This window comes from Hyaena hyaena, unplaced genomic scaffold (genome assembly GCF_003009895.1).
Source record: "Hyaena hyaena isolate Hyena2069 unplaced genomic scaffold, ASM300989v1 scaffold_580, whole genome shotgun sequence".
Lineage (NCBI taxonomy): Eukaryota > Metazoa > Chordata > Mammalia > Carnivora > Hyaenidae > Hyaena > Hyaena hyaena.
This window is the reverse complement of record NW_024081213.1, coordinates 361,099-387,346: the sequence shown is the minus strand read 5'-3', so window position 1 is coordinate 387,346 and position 26,248 is coordinate 361,099. Positions and strand designations below refer to the sequence as shown.

Below are 26,248 nucleotides of genomic sequence, written 5' to 3'. Positions count from 1 at the left end.
TACTTGTTAGGACAAAGTGGTGACTAACATGTGGAATTGGAAAACCAGAAGTCTAACCTTTTTCTTGTTTTAGAAAATATAAACTTAATATCATTCTGAAGATGCATAGGGATTTTTCATCTCTTTTGCATATTCTGCTCTTTATGGGTAGTCACTTCTTGAAGGTGCTGTGTTGAAAAAGCTTTTGAAACGACGTTGAGCCTTTGCGAAAGGATTGCGTGATCTGCCTGCCATAAATTTGAAGATGTGCAAAGTCAACATGAAAGTGCCAACCCAAGTATTTGTAGTCTCTAAAAGAACATTCTAAATATTGTATTGATACTTTTTCGCCATTGGTTTTTACAGCTGCAAGCTTTCAAAATCCGCCTGTAACTAGGTCTTTTATCACATTGATTTCTGTTTCTGCCAAGTTATCTTGTTCAAGCTAATACTAACTTTTCATTTGTATATTCTCCTCACAAAAGTGAGACCCTACTTTGTGCAGGAAACATTTCTGTTTTGTTGGGGATCTCTTATTCAGAAGTGTAATTTAGGTGTGATAATTGAGAATTGGGCCAGGTAGACTTAGATCTTTTTCTCTTGTCCTGCAAGGATCATCAGGCAGTAGTCTAGGTGTAGCACATTCCTGTTGCTGGAAAGAATCTCTTAAGATTATTTTTTCTGACACCTTCATCTGGCTTCATCTTCACTGGCTTCATCTCTGTGCTCTGTCCTTTCAGATTATGATTATTTCTAGGTGATCCATTCTTATTGCCTCTGTGTACTAGTAATATCTACACATAGATAATTCTCAAATACTGTTCATTAAAATCGCAGTTCATTCTCATCTGAAAAACAAAAACTAAGTGTATTTTATATTCTTGGCCTGGGCAAGGGAGAACATCAAGAACAACAAGGGAGAAATGCAGCTTCTTACCAAATGAAAGTAAAAGAAAGGTTATATGTGATTTTGGGAAAGAGTGACTTTAAATTAAATCTAAATGACACCGTATATTGACCTAAAGCAAGAGGAACTAATTCTCTAGAGCTTATCTGTTCAGTGACTGCCAAAAGTGGAAATTTAAGCTGCCTGTTACACATGGATCATGTCCTTCAAGCCATGTATATGTATATGCTGTGTGTGTATCTTGAGGCAAAAACATGGAATTTTTAATTCTTAGATCCCTTTTGGCCCTCCTTGGCCAGGTCACAGAAGAGGCCACTAAATATAACTCCAATCTACACTGTTGATATGTTCTTAAGAATCGAGATAGTGGTTTTGATGATCAGCCTGATTGTATCCTTTTTTTGGTCTCAGGATTACCTGCTGCATTGTTTGGTAAAATAGCATCCCTGCAGTAGCATTTAAGACTCCAGATACCAGGGAGAACAATACAATGTGTATAATTGTAATACAGATATATACAGAGACTGGAAAACTTTTCAAAGCCATGGAGATCCTAGTTTTTCCAAATTACCAGGAAACTGCAAGTACAAATAACTTGTGAATTATTTCCTGAATCTTGCTTGCCACAGAAATACAAATATCTAAGTAAGATACAGTTTGGTTATATGGAAGAGAACTGCTATCTCTAGAAGTAAGCGTTTGGCAGAAGGCCTTTATTTTATTTGATGGTTCCCATTAGTTTGCTGGGGAAGCTTTCTGGAGACATTTGGCCCCAGGTTAGCAGTTACAGGTTGGGACATGGGGTTAGGATTTGGAAATCTTAGAAATTCCCCATGAGTGGGGCATCTGGCTGGCTCAGTTGGATAAGCATCCAACTTTGGCTCAGTTCATGATCTCACAGTTCCTGGGTTTGAGCCCCACATCAGACTCTGTGCTGACAGCTCAGAGCCTGGAGCCTGCTTCTGATTCTGTGGATCTGTCTCTCTCTGCCCCTCTCCCACTCATACTCTGTCTCTCTTAAAAATAAGTAAACATTATCAGGAACATGACAGGGATGTCCACTCTCAACCACTGTTGTTTAACATAGTGCTGGAAGTCCTAGCATCACCCATCAGACAACAAAAGGAAATCAGAGGCATCAGAATTGGCAAAGAGGAAGTCAAACTTTCACTCTTCGCAGATGACATGATACTCTACATAGAAAACCCGACAGACTCCACCAGAAGCCTACTAGAACTGATCCAAGAATTCAGCCAAGTTGCAGGGTACAAAATCAACGTACAGAAATCGGTTGCATTTTTATACACCAACAATGAAGCAACAGAAAGAGAAATCAAGAAACTGATCCCATTCACAATTGCACAAAAAACCATAAAATACCTCGGAATAAACCTAACCAAGGATACAAGAGATCTGTATGATGAAAACTATAGAAAACTTATGAAGGAAATTGAAGAAGACACAAAGAAATGGAAAAACATTCCATGCTCATGGATAGGAAGAATAAATATAGTTAAGATGTCATTACTACCTAAAGCACTCTACACATTCAATGCAATTCCAATCAAAATTGCACCAGCATACTTCTCAAAACTAGAACAAACTATCCAAAAATTTGTATGGAACCACAAAAGACCCCGAATAGCCAAAGTAATACTGAAAAATAAAACCAAAACGGGAGGTATCACCATCCCAGACTTCAGCCTCTACTACAAAGCTGTCATCCTCAAGACAGTATGGTATTGGCACAAAAACAGACACATAGACCAATGGAACAGAATTGAGAACTCAGAAGTGGACCCAAAAGTATACAGCCAACTGATCTTTGACAAAGCAGGAAAGAATATCCAATGGAAAAAAGACAGCCTTTTTAACAGATGGTGTTGGGAGAACTGGACAGCAACATGCAGAAGAATGAAACTAGATCATTTTCTCACACCATGCACAAAAATCAACTCAAAATGGATAAAGGACCTGAACGTGAGACAGGAAACTATCAACACCCTAGAGGAGAAAGCAGGAAACAACCTCCTTGACCTCCACCGCAGCAACTTCTTACTTGACACATCCCCAAAAGCAAGGGAATCAAGAGCAAAAATAAACTGTTGGGACCTCATCAAGATTAAAAGCTTCTGCACAGCCAAGGAAACAACCCAGAAAATTAATAGGCAACCAACGGAATGGGAAAAGATAGTTGCAAATGACATATCAGATAAAGGGTTAATATCCAGAATCTATAAGGAACTCACCAAACTACACGCCCGAAAAACAAACAACCCAGTGAAGAAATGGGCAGAAGACATGAACAGACACTTCTCCAAAGAGGACATCCAGATGGCCAACAGACACATGAAACGATGCTCAGCATCCCTCCTCATCAGGGAAATACAAATCAAAACCACACTGAGATACCACCTCACGCCAGTCAGAGTGGCTAAAATGAGCAAATCAGAGAACTCTAGATGCTGGCGAGGATGTGGAGAAACGGGCACCCTCCTACACTGTTGGTGGGAATGTAAACTGGTACAGCCCCTCTGGAAAACAGTGTGGAGGTTCCTCAGGAAACTAACAATAGAACTCCCTTATGACCCAGCAATAGCACTGCTAGGAATTTACCCAAGGGATACAGAAATGCTGAGGCATAGGAGCACATGTACCCCAATGTTCATAGCAGCACTCTCCACAATAGCTAAAACATGGAAAGAGCCTAAGTGTCCATCAACAGATGAATGGATCAAGAAGATGTGGTTTATCTATACCATGGAATACTACATGGCAATGAGAAACAATGAAATCTGGCCATGTGTAGCAACATGGCTGGACCTTGAGGGTGTTATGCTGAGCGAAATAAGTCAGGCAGAGAAGGACAAATATCATATGTTTGCACGTATAGGAGGATTAGGAGGAACTTAACGGAGGAACAAGGGGGAGAAGAAGGGGGGAAATGGTGGGGGAAAGGGAGAGAGGCAAACCCTGAGAGACTCTTGAATGCTGACAAAAACTGAGAACTGATGGATGTGGGGGGGAGGGGGGATGGGCATGGAGGAGGGCACTTGTGGGGATGAGCACTGGGTGTTATGTGGAAACTAATTTGACAATAAACTATTTGTTAAAAAAAAATAAATAAAACATTAAAATTTTTTTTAAAAGAAAGAAATTCCCCGAGTAATTTTAGTTTTCTGAGATACTCATTATGTTGTAATAGGATTTATGGTAGAGATAATGGTACATACATCTGCAAGGAAACAAAAAAGCCCAAGGAACGTTTGCTTGTTTGTGAGCCCACTAGTTCTGATAAGTGAAATAAGGGAGAATACTCTTGAGGTAGACCCAGTGGACAGCCTTGAAATTTTAAACAAAAGTCACAGTTCATTCATGAAAAGTTTGAACATATTTATTTCAAATTTTTGCTTGGGCAAAGGAAAAATTTCATGTGGAATGTGGTTTGTTGTTAAAGACACAGGTATGTAGAATTTTTGCCATTAAATACAGTTCAAGTTTTAATGAAATACTTTTACTTCTTAAAGCAAAGTGGAGCTAATTGCTGATTGGTTGAATTCTTGATAGCTGTTTGAATGGTATTTGCTGGAAGTGGGAAGTTCAGCTCTGAATACAAACAAGTCATGTCCTTCATTGTCTAGATGCCAATATAGAATGTATGACTTAAATATTACAGGTTGTGTATTCAGGTGTGGGATTTTTCTGTTTACTGGACCACTCTTCCTCAGTGGGGCATAAATAACTGTAACTCAGTATTTGTAGCAATTCCACTTCTTCTCTTCTTTCTTAAAAAATTTTATTTGTTAAAATTGATTTATTTATTTTAATAAGTTATATTTATTAAAATTGAGAGGAAGAGAGAGATTCCCAAGCGAGTTCCGCTGTGGGGCTTGAACTCGCAAACTAGGATATCAGGACCTGAGCCGAAATCAAGAGTCGCTTAATTGACTGACTGAGCCACTTAAGCACCCACATTCTTTTTGTGTTCTCCATCTCCTTAAACAATGGTTGCCTTCCCAAAGTCATACTGGATCCTCCTTTCTTACATCAATGTCAAATGTATCACTAGGTCTTTCTGTCTAATTTTGTCTCTATGTCCATGCTTAATTGCTTTGGTTCAGATAACATCACTCAGGTTTTTGAAACAGCCTCCTCACTTGTCTTACTGCTTGTTGCTTTTTTGTTCCTCTACCTTCTGTGGAACTTGAGTTTCTGTGGAACTATTTGATTGCATCACTCTCAGTTGAAACTTCCAGTGGCTCCTAAATACAGGCATATTCTGGTTTTCATGCCTGTCTTCATAAATGGTGTTCTACTTTGGAACCTTCTTTCTTTTCTGTTCCCATCTTGGTGTCGTAATCTCTTATTTTTTAAAGCTTATTCCAATCTCTGCTGAAGCCTTCCCTGACTCCTCAAATTCCTTGATCCTTTTCTGTAATTCCATATTGTTTTTTCAATACTGCTACTTAGAATTTATCTTGTCCGGTTATAGTTTACTTGTTTACATGATTTCCTTCTTTTTAGGCTATGAATTCTGAGACAAGGACAGAGCAGTTCAGGTTGGCTAATAATAGATACCTACTAAAAGTGTTTATGCTTGGAGCCCCTTCTTTTGCCTGTTCTGGTGAGGAGTTAGTTTTCTAAGACCATCTTCCTCAGATGTATCCTAGATCCCATTCCCCTACTCAAAGACAAGCACAGAAGTTGGCAATAACATTGTTAAGTTTATTCGTAACCAGAGGAGAGGGGCAGAATTCATGTCAGAGTGGTGAGGAGACCTTGAAATCATGTCAGATGGTGAGCAGTAGGAGGAACTAGAATATTTAGCCAAAAGGAAAGAAAAATCAGGTGGAATATTATTATGACAGTAACCAAATATTTGAAAGGCTGTCATGTAGAAAAATTATTAATCTTAATCATTGTGCCTCCAGAGGGCAGCTGTAGGATGAATATGTAGCATTTTTAAGGCTCAGCATTAAGAAGAGCTTTCTGAACATTATAAGCTGATTTACTATATCAGAGGATTTTTCATGAGTGGACCTATGAAAATTGGGGCAGAGTGACCAGGAATTTGAAGTACTATGAAGTAGATTTTGCTATGTCTGGCAAGAATTGACCATGCTGAAGAGTATTCAGTTTTCTTGATTTAGTTCTAAGTTCCATTACCATGAATTTTAGAAACGTAGTTATTGTTGAGGGTTAAAACCGTTTTCTGTACATTCATAATAATTTTAAGCTCTTCTTATGTGCCACCTGTTGAGCATTCAGAGTTCAGTAGTAGTCTCTTGCTCTCAAGTAGCTTGTATTTTTAAATGAGAAGATTCTTGAGCTTTTCTTCTTTTTAATTTTTGAGGAGCCAGTGTGTAATTTCTATTCTGATTATTTTTAGGATTCATAATTCTAAAAAATCAGTTGTGAGATTTACTTCCCCTTCAGATACTAAAATTGTTTTTCTTTCCTTTTTATTCCCAGCAATGTCTCAGGCTGTGCAGACAAACGGAACTCAACCATTAAGCAAAACATGGGAACTCAGTTTATATGAATTACAACGAACACCTCAGGTAATGTATAGACTAAGGTAACTAGGAAGAAATATGACACATCTGTAAACTGGTATACACTTTTAGAAGATGAATACTTGAAAGAATATAGCGGTAATAATGAATTTATATACAAGCAGCCTTGACTTGTGTATGTTTGGTTTACATTTCATTCATTGATTAAACAATTTAAGTGCATACTCTGTCCCAGGTCCTAAGCGAGGCACTAGGTGAAGTGGTGAATAAAATAGATGTGGCACCAGCTTATGGGAGTTTATAGACATTAAACAAATATCCATAGAATTATACACTTTAGAGGTTATGTAAATGGAGAAATGCCTCAGCGCTACTGTAACATATAATAATGGAAGGAGGCATTAAGGGAGACCAAGAAGGTGAAGATGGGAGGGCACTTGGTTGACTTAGTCGGTGGAGTGTGCAATTCTTGATCTCTGAGTTGTAGGTTCGAGCCCCACATTGGGTGTAGAGATTACTTAAAATCTTTTAAAAGAAAAAAGGGAAGGTGAAGATGGGAAAGACTGGGGAGTAGCAGATTTGAAGGAGATAAACATACTTAAAACTGAACTCATTTTGAGATGCCTGTAAATCAGGCAGGCATAGGTGCTAACTAGGAGTCTGGACTAACTATAAGATTTTGGGTGTTGTCAGCACATTTTAAACAGTGATAATGGATAAGATAACCTGGAAACCTGGAGAGAGATGATCAGAAGGGCCCAGAACTTCATTCAGGGTAGCTTCAGCATTTAGAAATGAAGTAATAGAAAAGAAGCCAGCGAAGGAAACTGAAAGGAACAGCCAAAACAAAGGAAAATAGGGGATCAGAATCTAAGAGGAGTTGTGTCAGGAGGGAGGATGTAGTTAGTGTGTTCAACACTACCTAGAGGATGAGCAAGATGATGATTACAAAAGTGTACATTGAACGTGGCAAAGTATACTTCGTGACCTTGACAGGAGTAAATTCACTTGAATAGATTTTACTACGTTGAAGAGGAAAAAAGTGAAAATGTATAGGCAATTTTCCAGAGAAGTTTGGCTGTGCAGAGAAGTTGAGAAGTGGAGTAAAAACTGTAGGGGAACATGGAGTTCGTAAGTTTTAAATTTTGTTTTGTTTATAAGATGGGAGATAAAGGTGCACCAAGGATACCCCCACCCACAACTCTGCACTGTTCTGAGGCGTATCATTCACATTTCACTATACATAGCAACCCCATACAGATGCTACTCTAGGCTGATTTAGTGGAGAGCCAAAGATGGCTGAAGCCTGAGAGCAAATAAAATAATCAAAAGGATATACTTGAAAAGGTAGGAAGGAATGTATCTTTGATAGGTAGAGGCATGTTTTCTCCTTTTAGCAAGAAAGAAGATGATGATTTAAAAAGATGTCATAAAGGAGCACCTGGGTGGCTCAGTCAGTTAAGCTCCGAGTTTGGCTTAGGTCATGATCTCACAGTTTGTGAGTTCGAGCCCTGCATCGGGCTCTGTGCTAACAGCTCAGAGACTGGAGCCTGCTTCAGATTCTGTGTCTCCCTCCCTGCCCCTCCCCTGCTCATATTCTCTTATTCATTCTCTCTTTCTCTCTCTCTCAAAAAATAGGCATTAAAAGTAATTTTAAAAAAAGATGTAGAGAGAAAATGAGAGCACTCTCATAATGAAATTTGAGGTAAGATAATCTTTTCAGTGTTCAGATGTAGAAAGTTCTGCAGATAGAAGAAAAGGTATAAAATGGCATAGAAAAAACAAGTTGGTTGCAAGAGAATTGCTGAGCTATGTTGAACACCCATTTGAAACTGGGGAAATTTTTAGTGATACTAGTCTGGTTGTAGGATTCCCCCTTTTCTTCCACAGTGCTACACACCTGCACTTGTGCAGACATGGAGAACATGGGTGGTTGATTTTATCCAGGGCTGGGATTTTGCTAGGCAAGTTCTAAAGAGGAAGAGGACAGACTTGGTTACTAGCTCAGCTGTCATACTCGGAGTGATAAGTTTCTTCATCAAAAATTTGTGTGTATATTAAATTAAGTAAAAGAAAATACTGAAAGTGCTTTATATAGAGAGGTTAAAACATAGTAAGACACTCAGAAATAGTGGTAGTTATTGTAAATGTAAATGTATTTTACTTGAGTCCTTTATGGACATTATCTATAGTTTCTGTCTTTCCTTATAGGGTCATCATTCTTTGACCCTGTAGAGAAAACATAAGTATGGAGAACCAGTGGAAACAGGAAGTGTCAGTAACATATAGGAAGCCATTTATTTCTGTCTGACCTTCCTTTTTTTCTGGACCTCTTTCCTCAATCCGTAGGAGCACGGAGTTCTGACTTTTAGAGCTAGGTAAATTTGTACTCAGTGCCGCCTTGTGGGAAGGGTGGGTAGTGGTGGTGGTGATGAAGAAAGGAGGAGTCACAAATGTCTCTGCCGCTGAGAGGTGTGTAATGAAATTCTACATTGGAACTCCAAATGCATTTTTGCACTGGAACATTTTTACACATTTCAATTAGAAATACTAATACTGGTACTTTGGATTAAATTAGTTTGTAGGTTAACCTGAGAACCTGACCACTTTGTATAAAACTACATGTGTAGATCAAGGCTTAAGGTTCAAGAAATGACTTAAAAAATTTTTTTAATGTTTATTTTTGAGAGACAGAGTTTGAGCAGGGAGGGGCAGAGAAAGAGAGGGAGACAGAATCCGAAGCAGGCTTCAGGCTCTGGGCTCCAACTTACGAATCATGATCTGAGCTAATGGGATGCTTAACTGACTGAGCCACCCAGGCACCCCCTCAAGAAGTGATTTTCAAATTAAACCCTGTTGAACTGTCTGTAAATTAGAGAATACGTTAATGGATGGTGTGAAATACATAGTTTGTTATTAGAATGGATGGTGCAATTTGTGAAGATAGAAGCATTAAATTTTATTTAGCCTTAGCTTCCTCATTTTGCAGGTAACAACAATGTTAAATTATGATTTAGAGTCACATTAATAGGTCTAGAACTAGAACCAAAGGCATCTGATTCCAAATTCAATGCTTTTTTTTTTTATTATGCCAAGTTGATTTACCATTTCTTACTTTTTAAACACATTACTGTATTTTAGCATTAAAATAAGAGCATGATATAGTAACAGTGGTGGGGGCCTGAGGGCTTTCGGGGAGATTATGGTCAAACAAGGTTGACTGTGAGCTGACAGTGGTGATAGCCACGTGATGTGTACATAAACGTTCATGTTGGTCATTCTTAGTACTTTTGTATGTTTGCACTTGTCCATAATAAGATAGGTGGTGTCTAATGTTCAAGTGACTGTTCTACAGGAGGCGATAACAGATGGCTTGGAAATTGTGGTTTCACCCCGAAGTCTACACAGTGAATTAATGTGCCCAATTTGTTTGGATATGTTGAAGAATACCATGACTACAAAGGAGTGTTTACATCGTTTTTGTGCAGACTGCATTATCACAGCCCTCAGAAGTGGGTATGTTGAAACGAGTTATACTAGGTACTTAAATTATGCAAGCATGGTGCTTTATGAGAGTTTTGAGAAATACATTCTCTAGTATTTGTTTGAGAACTTGATACTTCTAAAGTCTAAGTTTTAATTACTGGAGAATCTTTGTTTTGAAACAGTTTATTTTACACAATTTTAAAAGCTTTATAGCATGAGTATTTGTTTTGAGGAAATTACAAAGCAAGAAACCATGGTTTTTCTACTTCTGAATTATTTAAAATAATACCCCTATGAATGCTATTTTAATAAAAGAATTGATACATAAATTAATATATATTAGTGGGCAGTTTTTCCTTCTTGTGGCATGGATATCGGGGAATTTATATTAACAAGGAATAGATTTTTATTTCTAAGTAGATTGTATATAAATTATCATTGGGAAGTATTCACATTTTTCTCTGTTAGCAAATACTGTTGAGTGTCTCAAGTTTTCAAAATCTTGCTTACCCTCAAAGAAATTCAGGTTAATCAGTTTAAATTTCTGTGACTTAGTAAAGGTATTGGAATAAAGATAACTACCCACAAGGTGGATAATTTTGTTGTTAGCCCAAAGATACTGACATTGTTTTCATTTTCTTTCCCCTCTTTTTATTTAGCAATAAAGAATGTCCTACCTGTCGGAAAAAGCTAGTTTCTAAAAGATCACTAAGGCCAGACCCAAACTTTGATGCACTCATCAGCAAAATTTATCCAAGTCGTGATGAGTATGAAGCTCATCAAGAGAGAGTATTAGCCAGGATCAACAAGCACAATAATCAGCAAGCACTCAGTCACAGCATTGAGGAAGGACTGAAGATACAAGCCATGAACAGGTACATGAGAAAGGAAGCCAGAGATGGTGGCCATTTTTCTGAATACTTTTATTAAAATATTGGATTTACTTAACAGCTTCCACTTTGAAAAAGATAAAATGCAGTTGTAAATAGTAGTTCTTCATGGTTACTTTTCCATGCAGGCATAATATATGCTTTCATTTGTAATAGGGTATTCCTTTCTATTCTCTCTCGTACCCACTTCTCTCTCCACTTACCATTCCTTTTCTCCTCTTAATTTCTATAGCACAACTGCTTGAAAAAGTTGTCTGTTCTCATGGTCTCCAGTTCTTCTCGCATTCTATTTTGAATCCTCTGTAATCAGACTTTTATCAAACCCTCTCCCAACCTCATATCCCTCATCAGATTTTCTGGTGATCTCCACATTGCAAAATCTAACTGCTAATTCTCACACCTCATTTTTCCATCTTATTTAAAAGCATTTGACACAGTTAATTTCCTTTTGAAGGGTGTTCTTCACCTGGCTTTTAGGAGATGATAATCTCCTAGTTCCTTTTGTATGAATTAGCTATTCTTTAACTCCAATTTAACATGTCCAGTACTGAACTTCTTAACTTTTTTTAAGTTTATTTATTTTGAGAGAGAGAAAGAGAGAGAATCCCAAGGAGGCCCCATGCTGTTAGTACAGAGCCTGATGCAGGGCTTGAATTCATGAACTGAGATGATGACCTGAGCCAAAATCAAGAGTCAGATGATTAACCAACTGAGCCACCCAGGGCCCCATACTGAACTTTTTATTCATACCTCCTACTTGTCTTCATTCTTGATCATTTCAGTTGATGGCAACCTTGCCATTACACTTGCTTTCCCCCAAAACTTTGAAGTCACCCTTAACTCTTCTCTTTTTTTTCCTCACATTGTGCATTTAAATCTGTGAATAAATATATTTTTAACTTTTTCCATAATGTATCCAGATTGGTCTAGGCCACCACCATCTTTCATTTGAGTATTAAAATAGCCTATTTGGTCTTTCTACTTTCCATGCTTATCTTTACAAAGTCTATTCTCAGCACAGCAGCCAGAGTGATTCTGTTAAATTGAAAGTCAGAGCATGGTTCTCCATTGCTCTGAAGACTCTAATATCTATATTCTGTTCACTTCCAGGCTAAAGACTATAATGATGGCCTCCAACACCCTGCATAATTTGGACACTTACCCTCATTCTTGTTTCCTTTCTGATACTTTTTTTAAAATACAATTTATTGTCAAATTGGCTAACATACAGTGTGTAAAGTGTGCTCTTGGTTTGGGGGTCGATTCCTGTGGTTTATCTCTTACATATAACACCCAGTGCTCATCCCAAGAGCCCCTCCTCAATGCCCATCACCCATTTTCTTCTCTCCCTCCCCCTAATCAGCCCTCAGTTTGTTCTCTATATTTAAGAGTCTCTTATGGTTTGCCACCCTCTCTGTAAGTATATTTTTACCCCTTCCTTTCCACCATGGTCCTTTCTTATACTTATTCATATATTTAGGCCTCAGTTGAGAGTCCTCATTTTCCAAAGTAGGAGATGGCAATAAAGCCCCATCCCAGTCTAGTGTTTCTCACTTTGGTTAAACATCACAGAAAGTTTTAAAATTCTCGGGTCCCTGGTACCATCTGAAACCAAGTAAATCAGAATCTTTAATTGAGGTCCAAGCATTGTTATTTTTAAGGTTTTAGAACGGTTCTGAAGAAGATGTGCTGCATTCTAACTATATTAAACTGGCTTACAGCTCTGATTAGCAAAGTAAAATAAAGTGTTAAATGTTGAATGCAGTTATTTTAAAAGAGTTATATACATTTCTAATAGTTTGAGGGATTTTAATTGTTGTTCATTTTAGTCTTTTAAAAGCAGGAGAAAGAATTCCCTTTGCAAAATTTTTTATAGATAGTCCTTTGATTTTGGTTGAGCATTTCTAGTGGCGGTAGTACATGACAGAAGCTCCTTTCATTTGTTTGCAGCTTTTTCCAGCTTCTGTGCTGTTCTTCAAATTTCCCCAGCAGGCTTTTGTGCTCTGTAAAGAACCCTTTTCCAGATAATGCACATGGCAGTCTCTGACTTTCTTCAGGTTGCTAAGTTCCCATCTTCTACCTCAACACTCCATACCTTCTTACCCTCCCTTCTTCATTTTTCCCTTCAGCACTTATTCTCTGACATATGTGTTTTCTTCTGCGCTAGAATAATACAAGCCCTTAGAGGGTAGAGACTGTCACTATTATTGATTCTTACAACCCCAGTGCACAGAACCATGGTTGGCTTATAAAGTAGCTGTTCATGGGGCCCCGAGGTGGCTGTCAGTTAAACGTCTTTGACTTTGGCTCAGGTCATGATCTTCAGTCATGATTCATGGGTTTGAGCCCTGCATCAGGCTCTGGGCTGACAGCTCAGAGCCTGGAGCCTGCTTCAGAGTCTGTGTCTCCCTCTCTCTCTCTGCCCCTCCCCTGCTCGCGCTCACTTTTAAGACAAAATAATATTTCACTGTATCTGTTCATATCTTCTTGAATCGTAGTTTTGTCTTAATATATTACTGATCCCCGTTTAATTTTAAAGTGATGTATAGATTTCATAAGCAGGATTATATGTGTGTGTTTTTGTTGTTTTTTTAAAAAGTAAAGGTTCTTGAGCATGTTTCCCAAGCAGTGGGCTGTTATTTCCTTGTTCCGGTAGTCAACATGTAATAGCGATAGTGTCTTAGGAGTACAGGTCATTTCTGCGTATTTCTTTCATATACAGGTTGTGGGGGGCGGGCAGTGTGCTAGAGCGCATATCACATCCTAGGTCTAGTTCTGGCACTTACGAGCTTATAACCATGGTGCTTTGAACTTCATTTTCTTGGGTTTTCTCAACTATAAAATGATGATAATAACTATCTTGACTACTGTTTTGATGAGTAAATCAGATGTAAAACCCAGAGCACCTTGCCCAGTTAGTGTTTTGTTTTCTAGGCATTTAAAGTTGTCAGACTGCTTTTCTATCCATGCTTGTCATTTAGATGCCATCTCCTTTTTCTCACTAGAAAATTTTATATTAGCAGACTTTGAGTGAGGTTGGCAGGGAGGGAGTGCTTTGAGTTCGTCTTGAATCTTGTTTCCTTATGAACTTCGAATTAAAAGGGGCACAAATATCTTCGCTCAGTACTTTTAAACTTTCATTTCTGAATCATGACTTTCTTTAGATTTAAAAGCTCATAACAACAAATTATCAAAATACAAATAAGGAATTGGCAATAATTCTGATAGTAAATAAAGAAAATTATTAAGTAAATATAAACATTTGTTTGAGTTATTCAAATATGTATGTGTGAGTGAGGTTCTTTCATACCTTCTGGGACACGAGGGAAATAAATGCCATTATCCAACTTGATGCAGATTCAATTATGAAGACTTAGAATTCTGAAGTTCAGTAAACATGTTTCAAAATTGATGTTGAAAAGGTCCAAATGTAAGTTTTATGCAACCCCTTATTTTTCCTTAACTAGATTACAGCGAGGCAAGAAACAACAGATTGAAAATGGTAGTGGAGCAGAAGACAACGGTGACAGTTCTCACTGTAGTAATGCATCCACACACAGTAATCAGGAAGCAGGACCTAGTAACAAACGGACCAAAACATCTGATGATTCCGGGCTTGAGCTTGATACTAACAATGCAACAGTGGCAATTGATCCAGTAATGGATGGTGCTAGTGAAATTGAATTAGTATTCAGGCCTCATCCCACATTAATGGAAAAAGATGATAGTGCACAGACAAGGTAAGTGTGTAGGTTAGCTTCAGATTGTCTGAATTTTTAATATTGAATTTGGAATTAAAAAGGAGTTTTACATAAGAAGTAAGGGCAGTCGTTGTTAGGTAATTGATTGCCAGGGTTCATTTGGATATTCTGGCTGCCTAGATTGTTATTTTCTTCCTTCTTCATGTGCTTCCCATCCACATTTGTGTATCTAAAAGGAATGATGCTTCTAGGTAGAGGGGGATGAAGAGTTATTTAAATGATACTAGGGTTACCAGTAGGCTCCAAAATTCATACTGGCAAAGATGGCTATTTTACCATTTATTGCAAGCACATTGCCTATCATTGAGGTCAGATAATTATCAAATATTTGTTCAGTGAGTGATTGAATGGTATACCATGCTTAAAATTTTTTTTCAAGGTTAGTGCTTCTGGGCTCTGTCTTCAGAACCAGAAAATCGATCAATTCTTAGCAAGAAATTTGCTCATATTCTTTCTATTCCTCTTGCTGCTGTAGATGACAGAATTCTGCTCTTTGGGGTTGAGGGGTATGTTCTTTGCCCCCTGTAGTTCTCCTTGTATTTGTTTGATTTTTGTCATTTGTATCATTTATGGATGATAAGGTAGGTAGAGCTTTCATGTCCTTATAGACAGATGTTGAGTATGTACCTTTTCCTCTTCTGTACCTTTCAGTAAAAAAAGTTGAGGTAGTAAAGAAACACATTTTTGATACTATTTTGTCAGTAATTGAGACACTTAACATTTTATTTAGCTTGTTAGAAACATATTCTGTAATTTGAGTATGTTTTTGTCATGAATGTAGAAATTATATTTTTAATGATTTATTTTTCCAGATACATAAAGACTTCAGGTAATGCCACTGTTGATCACTTATCCAAGTATCTGGCTGTGAGGTTAGCTTTGGAAGAACTTCGAAGCAAAGGAGAATCAAACCAGATGAATCTTGATACGGCCAGTGAGAAGCAGTATACCATTTACATAGCAACAGCCAGTGGGCAGTTCACTGTGAGTATTTAAAAGAATAGCTGTTGAAACTGGAAGCACATTCACCATCTGAGACTGGCAGGTGGTTTGGTGGAGTCTAAGAAAAGTGGTTAAGGACCCCGAGACCCTGACAGGATGAGAAATTCCAATGGTGTAGTTACTGTTTTGATATCTTTTGGTTGTTCTTTTATGAATAGTCTAAGTGACAAGTTTTATCCTAAGATGAAAAAATATGGGCTTTTATGTTTGTTATACCTCACTACTGTGCTTTAAGCAGTTTTCTAATTCTTTCTTTTTCTGTTTTAGGTATTAAATGGCTCTTTTTCTTTGGAATTGGTCAGTGAGAAATACTGGAAAGTGAACAAACCCATGGAACTTTATTATGCACCCACAAAGGAGCACAAATGAGCTTTTACTAAAACCAAGTCTGAGAATGAACTTTTTTTATAGCCTATTTCTTTAATATTAAAGATGTAACAACGTCTTTACTTTTATGGACAGAATCTTGGATATGTTGTTCAGTTTTCTTTCTGAGCCAGACTCGTTTACACTATTAGAATCTTTTCCCCTTAATTTAAGATTTCCTTTTTGGAAGGGACTGCAGTTATTCAATTTCTTCTTTCCTTTTAAAAATAATCTAAGTTGTATGTTTTCACAAAGTATGGTTCCATTTGGAGCACCCTTTTGACCCAGGAATTTTTCATAGTTCTGTATTCTTAAGATTCAGTTGGCTGTCCTTTTCCCTCCCCTCAAAAGTTTTTTAGGCCTACAGAATGTTAAATAATATGTATTTTGACTTTTTTTCCTGGAGTCTTGTATATTTATAGTTTTCTATATAAGCTGTAGTATCTTCATGAAGACCAAGGCTCAAATTTACTGTGCTTAAAAAACAATTCTCATAGGATTATTATTTTCATGGTATTTTCTTCCATAAAAATCTCATTTTTTAAAAAGGTTCTTTATGAACTTAGTGTCCATTGTCATGCAATGTTGTTTTTTTCCATTTTTTCCCTCTAATTTTGGAGTTTCTGATCCTGGGAAAGAAACAAAATGTCAAGTTCTCTGAGAACTTGGTTCATTTACAGATTTCACTGAAGAAAGAAAGAAAAATTAAATTGGTCTTATGTAGTCTTTAAGTGTATATTTAAAGAGATCTTTTTTGTATTAGCTTTACTGTCACTTCAGTTTCTTTATTATGTGTGTTTAATGTTTTTTCCTATTAAAATATCAGAGATATGGAGATATTTTGCACTTTAGCCTTGATGAAAAGTACAAGATATGTTCAAAGCTTCCCTGATTCTTTTCTTATTGGTAGCCGCATAAGTTTCAAGAATGACATGGCACATAGAACTAACAGTTGGGGGAAAAACGTTTGCTTCTGTTTGAAAAGTGTGTTCAGCATTTTGGGTGGCCCTATCAGTTTATAAATTTGGTGCTCTGCTAATCACACTCTAGAGAAGCAAGTTAATGGAACTTGAGCCCTGCCCTAGTCAAAGATTATTCTGTAAAAGAATATTGGCAAATCTCTTCTTAATTTAGTTTTATATTGAGGGACAATGTTGGGCTTTTGGAGCCAGAAGGCTTTATGAAGACAGATCAGAAATATGATTGACTTGTGTGTTACTTATGTCACTGTCCTGATTCCAGGTATGTTTCCAAGTTTATAATAATCACAGTATTTGCAAAGACTTGTTTGCATTGAGAAATTAACCCCAATGGGATTTTTGGGCTTTGTTTTCTGTTTTTGGCCAGGGGTGAGTAGTCCTTCAGTACCTTTGTAACTAAATAAACTGTCTAGTCATTGTACACAGTTATCTGTCGTTTTTGACAGATTGGGGCCAGCTTGATGTTTTAAATCTTTAGCCCAATATGAAAACCTAAAAGCTCATTAAATTTTTTACCCTTTTATTGAAAATATTTACAATCTGTTTCTACAGTTTTATTGGTAATCTGTGCCATGAAATTTGAAGACCACCAAAAATCAAAGGAAATTTTGTATTCAGTTCCTTTTCTGGTGTAATGTTAAAGTTGTATAGATTATTAATGCATGTCCACTGAATATAACCCTGGTTTTGTGATATAACTGCGTAGATTTTATTGGTGATATTAGATTAGTGGTTGCATTAAATAACTAAATTCCCATTGTAATTAATTGAAATTTTGTCTTGTTGCAGAAAATTGTGAATATAAGCGTTGTGCTTAGAGAATGTATGTGTTTCTGTCCGTATGGGAGGATGTAAACTTTGCATCATTAGTGAATTTATTAGATTTGTAATCCTTTGCAAAGTATAGTGGGTATTTGATAGAGCATTGAGTGTATGTACGTGTGCGTGTGCACGTGTGCACATGTGCACATGCGCATGCTGGTGGGTTAGGTACTGTTCACCATCACTACCAGTCAAGGTTCTGTAAAATATTCTCTATGTAACCTCTATACCCACCCTTTCAGTTGAGGAACAAAAGGCTCACCAAATGTGGTAAGGGCCTTTGGATACATTATCAATTTAAAATTTATTATGATAAAATGTGCATAACTGAATTTTCAATTTAAACCATTTTTATATATACAAATCAGTGGCATTAATTTAAGTAAATTCACAGTGTTGTGTACATCATCACTATCTAGTTCTAGAGCTTTTTCAGTATCCCAAACAGAAACTCGGGACCCATTAAACAGTAGCTCCCTACTCCTCTCCCCATCCTCACCCCCCCAAGCCCCTGGTAGCCTTTCTTCTCCTTTCTTTCTTTGTATTTGACTAAGGTACCTTTTATAGGTGGAATCATATATTTGTCCTTCTTGTCTTACTCATTTAGCATAATGAAATTTTTATGGAAGCATCAACATTTTTATCCAAGTATCTGTTTGTGCCCCTATTAATTTTTTGAGGAACCCGAAACAGTTTTCCACCAGGGCTGCACCATTTTATATTCCCACCAGCAATGTACAAGGATTCCAGTTTCTCCACATTTTCACCAACACTTACTATTTTTGTTTTGTTTTTTGTTTTTAGTAGCTATCCTGATGTACAAAGTGTTAATTTCATTGTGGTTTTGATTTGCATTTTCCTAATGGCTTGTGATACTACCTAAGCATCTTTTCATATGCTTATTGGCAGTTTGTATATCTTCTGTGGAAAAATATCTTTTCAGGTCTTGCGCATTTTTAATTGGGTTTTGTTTTCTTGTTGAGTTGTAGGAGTTTTGAAAATCTATTCTGGATATTAATCTATTATCAGATAAATGATTTACAAATATTTTATCCCATTCTATGGGTTGCCTTTTTACTCTCTTCATAGTATCCTTGATGCACAAAATTTTTAAAGTTTAGTTTGCCTATTTTTGTTATTGCCTATGCTTTTGGTGTCCTATCCAAGAAAGAATTGCCAAATCAGTGTTACGAAGATCCTCCTATATGTTTTCTTTCTTCTTAGAGTTTTAAAGTTTTAGCTCTTTAAATCCTTTGACCCTTGTAAAGATCATGTATTCCTTGTACATTTTAGGAATTGAGGTTCAGGATTCTGATTTGGATAACTAAATATGGAATAATTGAAATGCCAGATGAGAAAACACATCTTTTCCAAATCCTCTCACATTTCTACTTGGAAGTACAGTAAAACCTTGATTTGCAAGCATAATTTGTTCTGGAAACATGCTTGTAATCCAAAGCCACTCATATATCAAAGCGAATTTCGAGAACCAATGGCTCAGTTGTGATCATGCGATTTTCAGCGCAGGTACTACTCCTAGTGCAAGACATCATGCGTTTATCAAGTTAAAATTTATTGGAGATGTTTGCTTGTCTTGTGGAACACTAGCAGAACAGGTGACTCCCAATTCAAGGTTTTCCTATACGCTCTGAGTCTTAGAAACAGGTGTGTAGTTGTCACTGGAAAAATTACTTGAAAACTCTTCTGAATTAATAGAGTAAGGACTTCTGGAAATCTCTTCCATAAAAGCAGTGAGAACATTGTAAATGTCAAAGTCAAGTTTTTCAGAAGTCTAAAATTGAACTAAAGTCTTTCAGTAATGGAAAAAGCATCTATTCAGTTAAAACTGTAATATAAACTTTGTAGCATTATAAGGGTAGCCTTGAAAAAGAATAGTCTTGCAACTATGGTAGTAGTGGAAACCCGCAGCCTTGTAGCCACTGTAAAGGGTTTACAGCTCCCTAAAAAGCCCACCCCAGAGAATTGTCATTATCTGATCTGTCTAGTTTTTCACTGAATAGCTCTAGTTCCAGAACTTGTCTTTATTTGATGTGACTCTGCCCACATTGTATACAGCACTATGTACAACCTGTTGTTTAAAAAGTTTCAATTATTTAACAGATTCTTTGAGGCACTGATACCAATTGGGACTAAAAAGAAGGCCAAAAAAATAAAAAGAAAAGCTGAGGAATGACATGTCTCTAGAGGACTTTCACAACTTCAGCATATTTCTGTGAATATAGAAGGCCATGTGCATGTTCATGGTTGTGTGCATGCCCAAGAAGAAAAAAAAGGAAGTCGCTAATTTTACATGTGGCACTGCTTGAGTCTCTGCAAGCGGGAAGTGAAGGCTAAGGTAGAGTTGAAAAAGCTTCATGTTGGGTGTTGAAGGCATGTCTCCACACATTTACAGAGCACTTCAGCAAGGTGAGGGGAGTTATGTTATTGTTTCAAGGACCTTAAGGAAAGCTCTGTTCAATCTTACCTTACTTCTAATGAAGCAGAATATATAGTGGTCACACATAGCAAAGAATGCAGGCTTCACAGAATTAGTCCAGGAAGGTCATTCAGGACCTTGAGGAGGTGAAAGGATTCTGTTGTCCAGAGTTGGCACATTATATTATTTTGAATGTCTACTTTTCAACAAAAAGTTACAGTACATGCAAAGAAACCGGGAAGTGTAGGATACCCAGATGTTGGACTTTGTTTATTAAACAAAGACTTTAAGTTAGCCTCTAAAAATGTGTCCAAAGAACTAAAAGAAACCAGATCTTAAAAACTAAGTGTGAGAACAATTTTTCACCAAATAGAGAATAACATTAGAGAGAGAAATTATGGTAAAAGACCCACATAGAAATTTTGGAATGAAAAAGTACAATGAAATAAATTTCATTTAAAAATTCCTGAGGTGGGGGCGCCTGGGTGGCTTAGTCGGTTAAGCGTCCGACTTTCGCTTAGGTCATGATCTCGCGGTTCGTGGGTTCGGGCCCCGTGTCTGGCTCTGTGCTGACTGCCAGCTCAGAGCCTGGAGCCTGTTTCAGTCTGTCCCCCTCTCTCTCTGACCCTCCCCTGCTCACGCTGTCTCTCTCTCTCCTAGAAATAAATAAAACATTAAAAAAAAAAAAATTAAAAAAATAAAAATTCCTGAGGTGTTTGGGGCGCCTGGGTGGCTTAGTCGGTTAAGCGTCTGACTTTTGCTTAGGTCATGATCTCGCGGTTCGTGGGTTCGAGCCCTGCGTCGGGCTCTGTGCTGACTGCCAGCTCAGAACCTGGAGCCTATTTCAGAGTCTGTATCTCCCCCTCTCTTTCTGACCCTCCCCTGCTCACGCTCGCTCTCTCTGTCTCTCTGTCTCTCTCTCTCCTAGAAATAAATATATATATTATATAAAAAAAAATTCCTGAGGTGCCTGCCTGGCTCGGTCAGTAGAGCATGCAACTCTTTGATCTCAGGGTTGTGAGTTCAAGCCCTATGTTGTACATAGAGCTTACTTAAAAAAACAATTTAGGCTCAACAGCTGTGAACTGGTAGAAATATTCAGCAAATGTGAACACAGGCCAGTAGAGGGTATCCTACCAGAGAACGAGAAATGAAGGGAAAAAACTGCAGACATCTGTGCAACACCAAGTGTATTAACTTGCATATAGGGAGTCCCAGAAGGAGAGGAAGATAAGGGACTCAAAGAGTACTTGAAGAAATAATTCCTAAAAAAATTCAAAATTTGAGGGAAAACATGAATCTGCACAACTAAAAAGCTCAACAAATGGTAACTAAATAACTCTTGGAAAGCCGTAAGAGGAAAGTGATGCATCAAATCCAAGGGATCTTTAATAAGAATAGCATGCTTCTTTTTTTTCAAGTTGATTTTTGAGAGAGAGCACGTGCACGTGTCAGAAGGAGAGGGGCAAAGAGGGAGAGAGAGAGTCATAGGCAGGCTCTGCACTGTCAACGCAGAGCCCGATGTGGGGCTTGATCTCACAAACCATGAGATCATGACCTGGGCCGAAACCAAGAGTCAGATGCTTGACTGAGCCACCCAGGTCCCATGGTTAACAGCTTGCTTCCGATGAAAGTCACAGAGGTGAGAAGGTTGTGAATTACATTCAGAGTCATGAAAGAAAAAGTCAACCAAGAATATGCAGCACGATTACTCCTCAGAAATGAAAGACATTAAGATATTCCCACGAGAAAACAAATTTGTCTCAAGCACACCTGCTGTGTATGAAATACGAAAGGGAGTCATTTAGACATGGTAGGATATTAGATAGTAACATGGATCTACACAAATAAGTAGAACTGGTTGACTACATACTTAAATATAAAAGATACTATAAATGTATTTGTATTATCTTGGGCTGCTATAACAAAATACCATAGATTGGATGACTTACACCTTACACATTATTTGACATAGTTCTCGAGGCTAGAAAGTCAAAGAACAAGGTGTGGGTAGGTTTGGTTCCTGGTGAGGGCCCCCTACCTGGCATACAGACAATTGCCTTCTCACTGTTTCCTCACATAGTAGAGGGAGGCAGAGAGCTCTGGTTTCTTTCTTCATATAAGGGGGCCCACCATTATCCAGTCTTAAACAGATTACCTTCCAATAGGCCTAACCTCCAGATACCATCACATTCGGGGTTAGGGTTCACCATAGTAGATTTGAGGTGGGTAACGGTGCTTTGTTTACATTTCTGACTTAAAAGGAAACTGCATGAAGTAATAAATGTAAAACTGTTGAATGACTTATAATGTATAAAGACATAAATTTCGGCATAAAACATCAAGGAGAGAATGGAGCAATATTGGAGCAAAGGTTTTCTAGACTACTGAAATAAAGTTGGCATTAATCAGAACTAGAACGTTTCAAAATAAGATGTCATCCCTAGCACAGCCACTAAGAAAATAATTCTCCCAAAAATATAGTAAAAGAAATTAAAATGGTGTATGAGAAAATAACATTTAACACAAGAGAAGGCTGTAGTGGAGAAATAAGACATAACAAATAGCAAACTGTCAAGATTGTAAGTCTTTTTACCACTAAGTATGTTAGATATTAATGGGCTGAGCATTCCATTAAAAGGCAGATATCGCAGTGGCATGAGGGTGGTTCAGTCTTTGAAGTGTCTTTTTTTTTTTTTATTTAACATTTATTCCTATTTTTGAAAGTGAGAGAGACAAAGCATGAGTGGGGGAGGGTCAGAGAAAGTGGGAGACACAGAATCTGAAGCAGGCCCCAGGGTCTGAGTTGTCCGCACAGAGCCCAATGCAGGGCTCGAACTCATAGACTGCAAGATCATGACCTGAGCTGAAGTCAGGCGCTTAAACAACAGAGCCACCCAGGCGCCCCTGAAGTGTGTGACTCTTGATCTCAGCTCAGATCACGGTCTCACAGTTTGTGAATTTGAGCTCCACTTCTGGGTCTGCACTGACAATGTGGAGGCTACTTGGGATTATCTCCCTCTCTGTCCCTCACCTGCTCACATGTGTGCGTGTGCGCTCTCTCAAAATATTTATAAACTTTTTTAAAAATGTGGATAGTGCAGAATGGATTAAAAATATGATACAGCTATATATTGTCTGGAGGAAAATATTTTCAAAGAATCAAATTGGTTGAAAGTAAAGGATAGAACATAAAACACTAACCAAAAGAACCAAAATAGCTATACTAATATCAGACAAAATAGACAAAAATTGTTAGAGACATATTTATAATGATGAAAGTTCATAAAGGAAAATGTGTAATTATAAACTTGTATTCAAACAACAGGACCAAGGTACATTGCCAGATGAGGCAAACACTGGCATAACTGAAGGGAGAAATAGACAATTCAAAATGATCATTGAAAATGTTATACCTTTTGTCCTAGATGGGCAGAACAATAAATAGCAAGGAAATAGAAGACTTGAACAGCACAGTAAAATCAACTGGGCTTAACATATCTACAAAAAAAACTACACAATAGCAGAATACATGGAATGTTCTCCAGACACATGGAAATTAAACAGTACTTCTAAAAAACTAGTATATCAAAGAAGTTAAAAAGTAAACTAGAAAAAAGTCTGGAAATGAAGACATAGCATTCTAGAATCTATGGGATAAAGCTAAAGCAGTGCTTAGGGGGAAGTTACAGCTATGGATGTGCATACGAACAGAAGATCTCAGTAACATAACCATCTACCTTAAGACACTGTAAAGAGCAAACTGACCTCAAAGCAAATGACCAAAAAAAAAGGCAGAAACCAGTACAAAAGGTCATAGGAAAAGAATAGAGAATCAAAACTAAAAGCTGGTTCTTTGAAGACCATAAAATTGACAAACTTTTAGAATGATTAAAAAAATTGTTAACATCAGGAATGAGGGACAATTGCTATCACATTGTAGGAAAAACTATTTTAAGGGAATAATGTGAACACTTGTATGCCAAGAAATCAGAAAATCTAGATCAAATGGACAAATTCCTAGAAAGACACAGGCTTTGAAACTGGCTTAAGAACAAGTTGAAAATCTGAATATGAGATTGAATTAGTAATAAGGCTTCCCACGGAGAAAACTGCTCAGGCCCAAATACTGCACTGGTGAGTTCTACCAAATGTTTACAGAAGAACTAAAACCTTTCCTTCATAAATTCTTCCAAAAACTAGATGAGGCTTATTTTATGAGGCTAGTATTATTCTGGTACCAAAACCAGACAAAAGTATCAAAAGAAAACTACAGATCATTATCTTTTGGAATACAGACACATCTGAAAAACAAAACCCACTAACAGGCCAAATCCATTAACTTAGAACAGTTAATACAGGACTTCTTCCAGGAAAATGTAGTAGTGTTCTCCCAGAGGCTGACAGAAAATAGTCATTGCCAAAGGGTTGGGGGAGGAGTGGATATGGGGTTTCTTTTTGGAGTAGTGAAAATTAATAGTTCTAAAATTAGTGGTGATACTTGCACAACTTAATATATTCTAAATCCCTGAAACCATTCCTTAATGCTGTTAAAGTGTGCATTTTATGGTAGGTGCCTTCTCCCTTAATAAGGTTATTTTTAAAAATTTCTTTTTTTCTAGAAAAGTCTTCTTTTACAAACGTCTTTCTGTGCCATTTAGCATATTCCGGTCTAACCATACTAGCCTTTTGGGTCCAAGTAAGTATTAGTGTCTAGAGTTGCTTCCAGCTTAAACATTTAATGTTGTATTCTCATACTTCCAAACAGACTGTCTTTATGCCAGATTATATATTTATTTATTTTGTGTAAAACTATGGTATTTTTGAATATGGCTTTATATTTCCTTCCTGTTAAAGAGATTCTCACCTAGTTGCTGTACTTTTGGAAATTTAAAGCCAGAAATCACGAATTTCCTTTCCTGATTTTAATTAGGAATTGACTTACAAGTAAATTAGTTGTGTAGCTAAACTGATTATTTTGGCAGGGTGTAATTGGAGAGTTGTCTTCAGTGTTAAGTTACACTAAATTTCTTTCAAATGAACCTCTGAAAACCTCTTTTTTAAATGTTTTTATTTTTGAGAGACAGAGTGTGAGAGCAAGTGCGGGACAGAGAGAGGGAGACACAGAATCCAAAGCAGGCTCCAGGCTCTGAGCTGTCAGCACAGAGCCCAATGTAGGACTTGAACCCATAAACCGTGAGATCATGACCTGAGTTGAAGTGGGACACTTAGCCAACTGAGCTACCCAGGCGCCCCTGAACTCCTTAAAACCTTAAGTGCTTTTTCTTCCAGCATATAACATTCAGTACCAGTCTCTACATGGCGGTATTAATTTACTAGAGTTGCCATAACAAAGTACTACAGACTGGGTGGCTTAAACAACAGAAATTAATTTTCTCACAGTTCTGGAGGCTATAAATTCAAGATCAAAGGCTTACCAATTGGAGACTGGCTTGCCTTTCCAGCACAATGGGAGAGGTGAATGGTGTGTCTAAGGAGTATTTGGACCCGCAGAGACTTTCCCTTCCCACCAGATCACTATCTTTCCGCTGTCCCAGCAGGCTAAGGGCAAGTGGTTCTCTAGAGTGAACCGGAGCTGTGTGAGACTTAGGACACCAGGCATAGTGGAGGAGCCCCCGTACTTATCGGTGAGATGACTCTGTTCCCTTCCAACAGAGTCCCTAGAAATGCTGGAGTTGTCGTTGGCCATGACTTTGCTATCAATCAAAAACTGTTCTGGGAAAATCTTGGCAGTAGAAAATGGAAATGAAGCTGAAAGTGCTTTCTACATATGTATAGATGATGATCGAGTATGAAGTATACTCGTGAAAAGGGTTTCAGATAGAAAATGTGCAGGCCAGTGGTTAACTATAATTTTGTAATATTTACCAGAATTTTCTATGGGACTGCCTTTTGTCAAGTTTGCAATTACACTTCTGTCTTACATATGTTTTTCCTTTGCTGAAGGTAGATCACGAAGTGGCTAAAAGCAAGCGCACTGAGGTAAGTCTGGGGCTGGGTCCTGGCTCCTTCACTTGCCAGTTTTAGAATGGTATTGAACAAATCTTGCTTAGCCTTGCTATAAATTATAGCATATAATCT

The 26,248-nt window shown here is 37.5% G+C and overlaps 1 protein-coding gene across 6 annotated transcripts in view; it reads left to right on the top strand.

Moving 5' to 3' along the window:
• The window catches only part of RNF2 (ring finger protein 2), a 100,328-nt gene extending 84,323 nt beyond the window's left edge, over nucleotides 1-16,005 (top strand). For all 6 annotated transcript variants that reach the window (XM_039256621.1, XM_039256622.1, XM_039256620.1 and 3 more), the window contains 6 exons: nucleotides 6,359-6,447; nucleotides 9,758-9,918; nucleotides 10,548-10,763; nucleotides 14,246-14,518; nucleotides 15,352-15,523; nucleotides 15,809-16,005. In XM_039256621.1, coding sequence (XP_039112552.1) covers nucleotides 6,361-6,447; nucleotides 9,758-9,918; nucleotides 10,548-10,763; nucleotides 14,246-14,518; nucleotides 15,352-15,523; nucleotides 15,809-15,910 — 1,011 coding nt within the window. In that variant the 5' untranslated portion in view covers nucleotides 6,359-6,360 and the 3' untranslated portion in view covers nucleotides 15,911-16,005. The remainder of the gene's footprint in view (nucleotides 1-6,358; nucleotides 6,448-9,757; nucleotides 9,919-10,547; nucleotides 10,764-14,245; nucleotides 14,519-15,351; nucleotides 15,524-15,808) is intronic.
• Nucleotides 16,006-26,248: the final 10,243 nt, after the last annotated feature.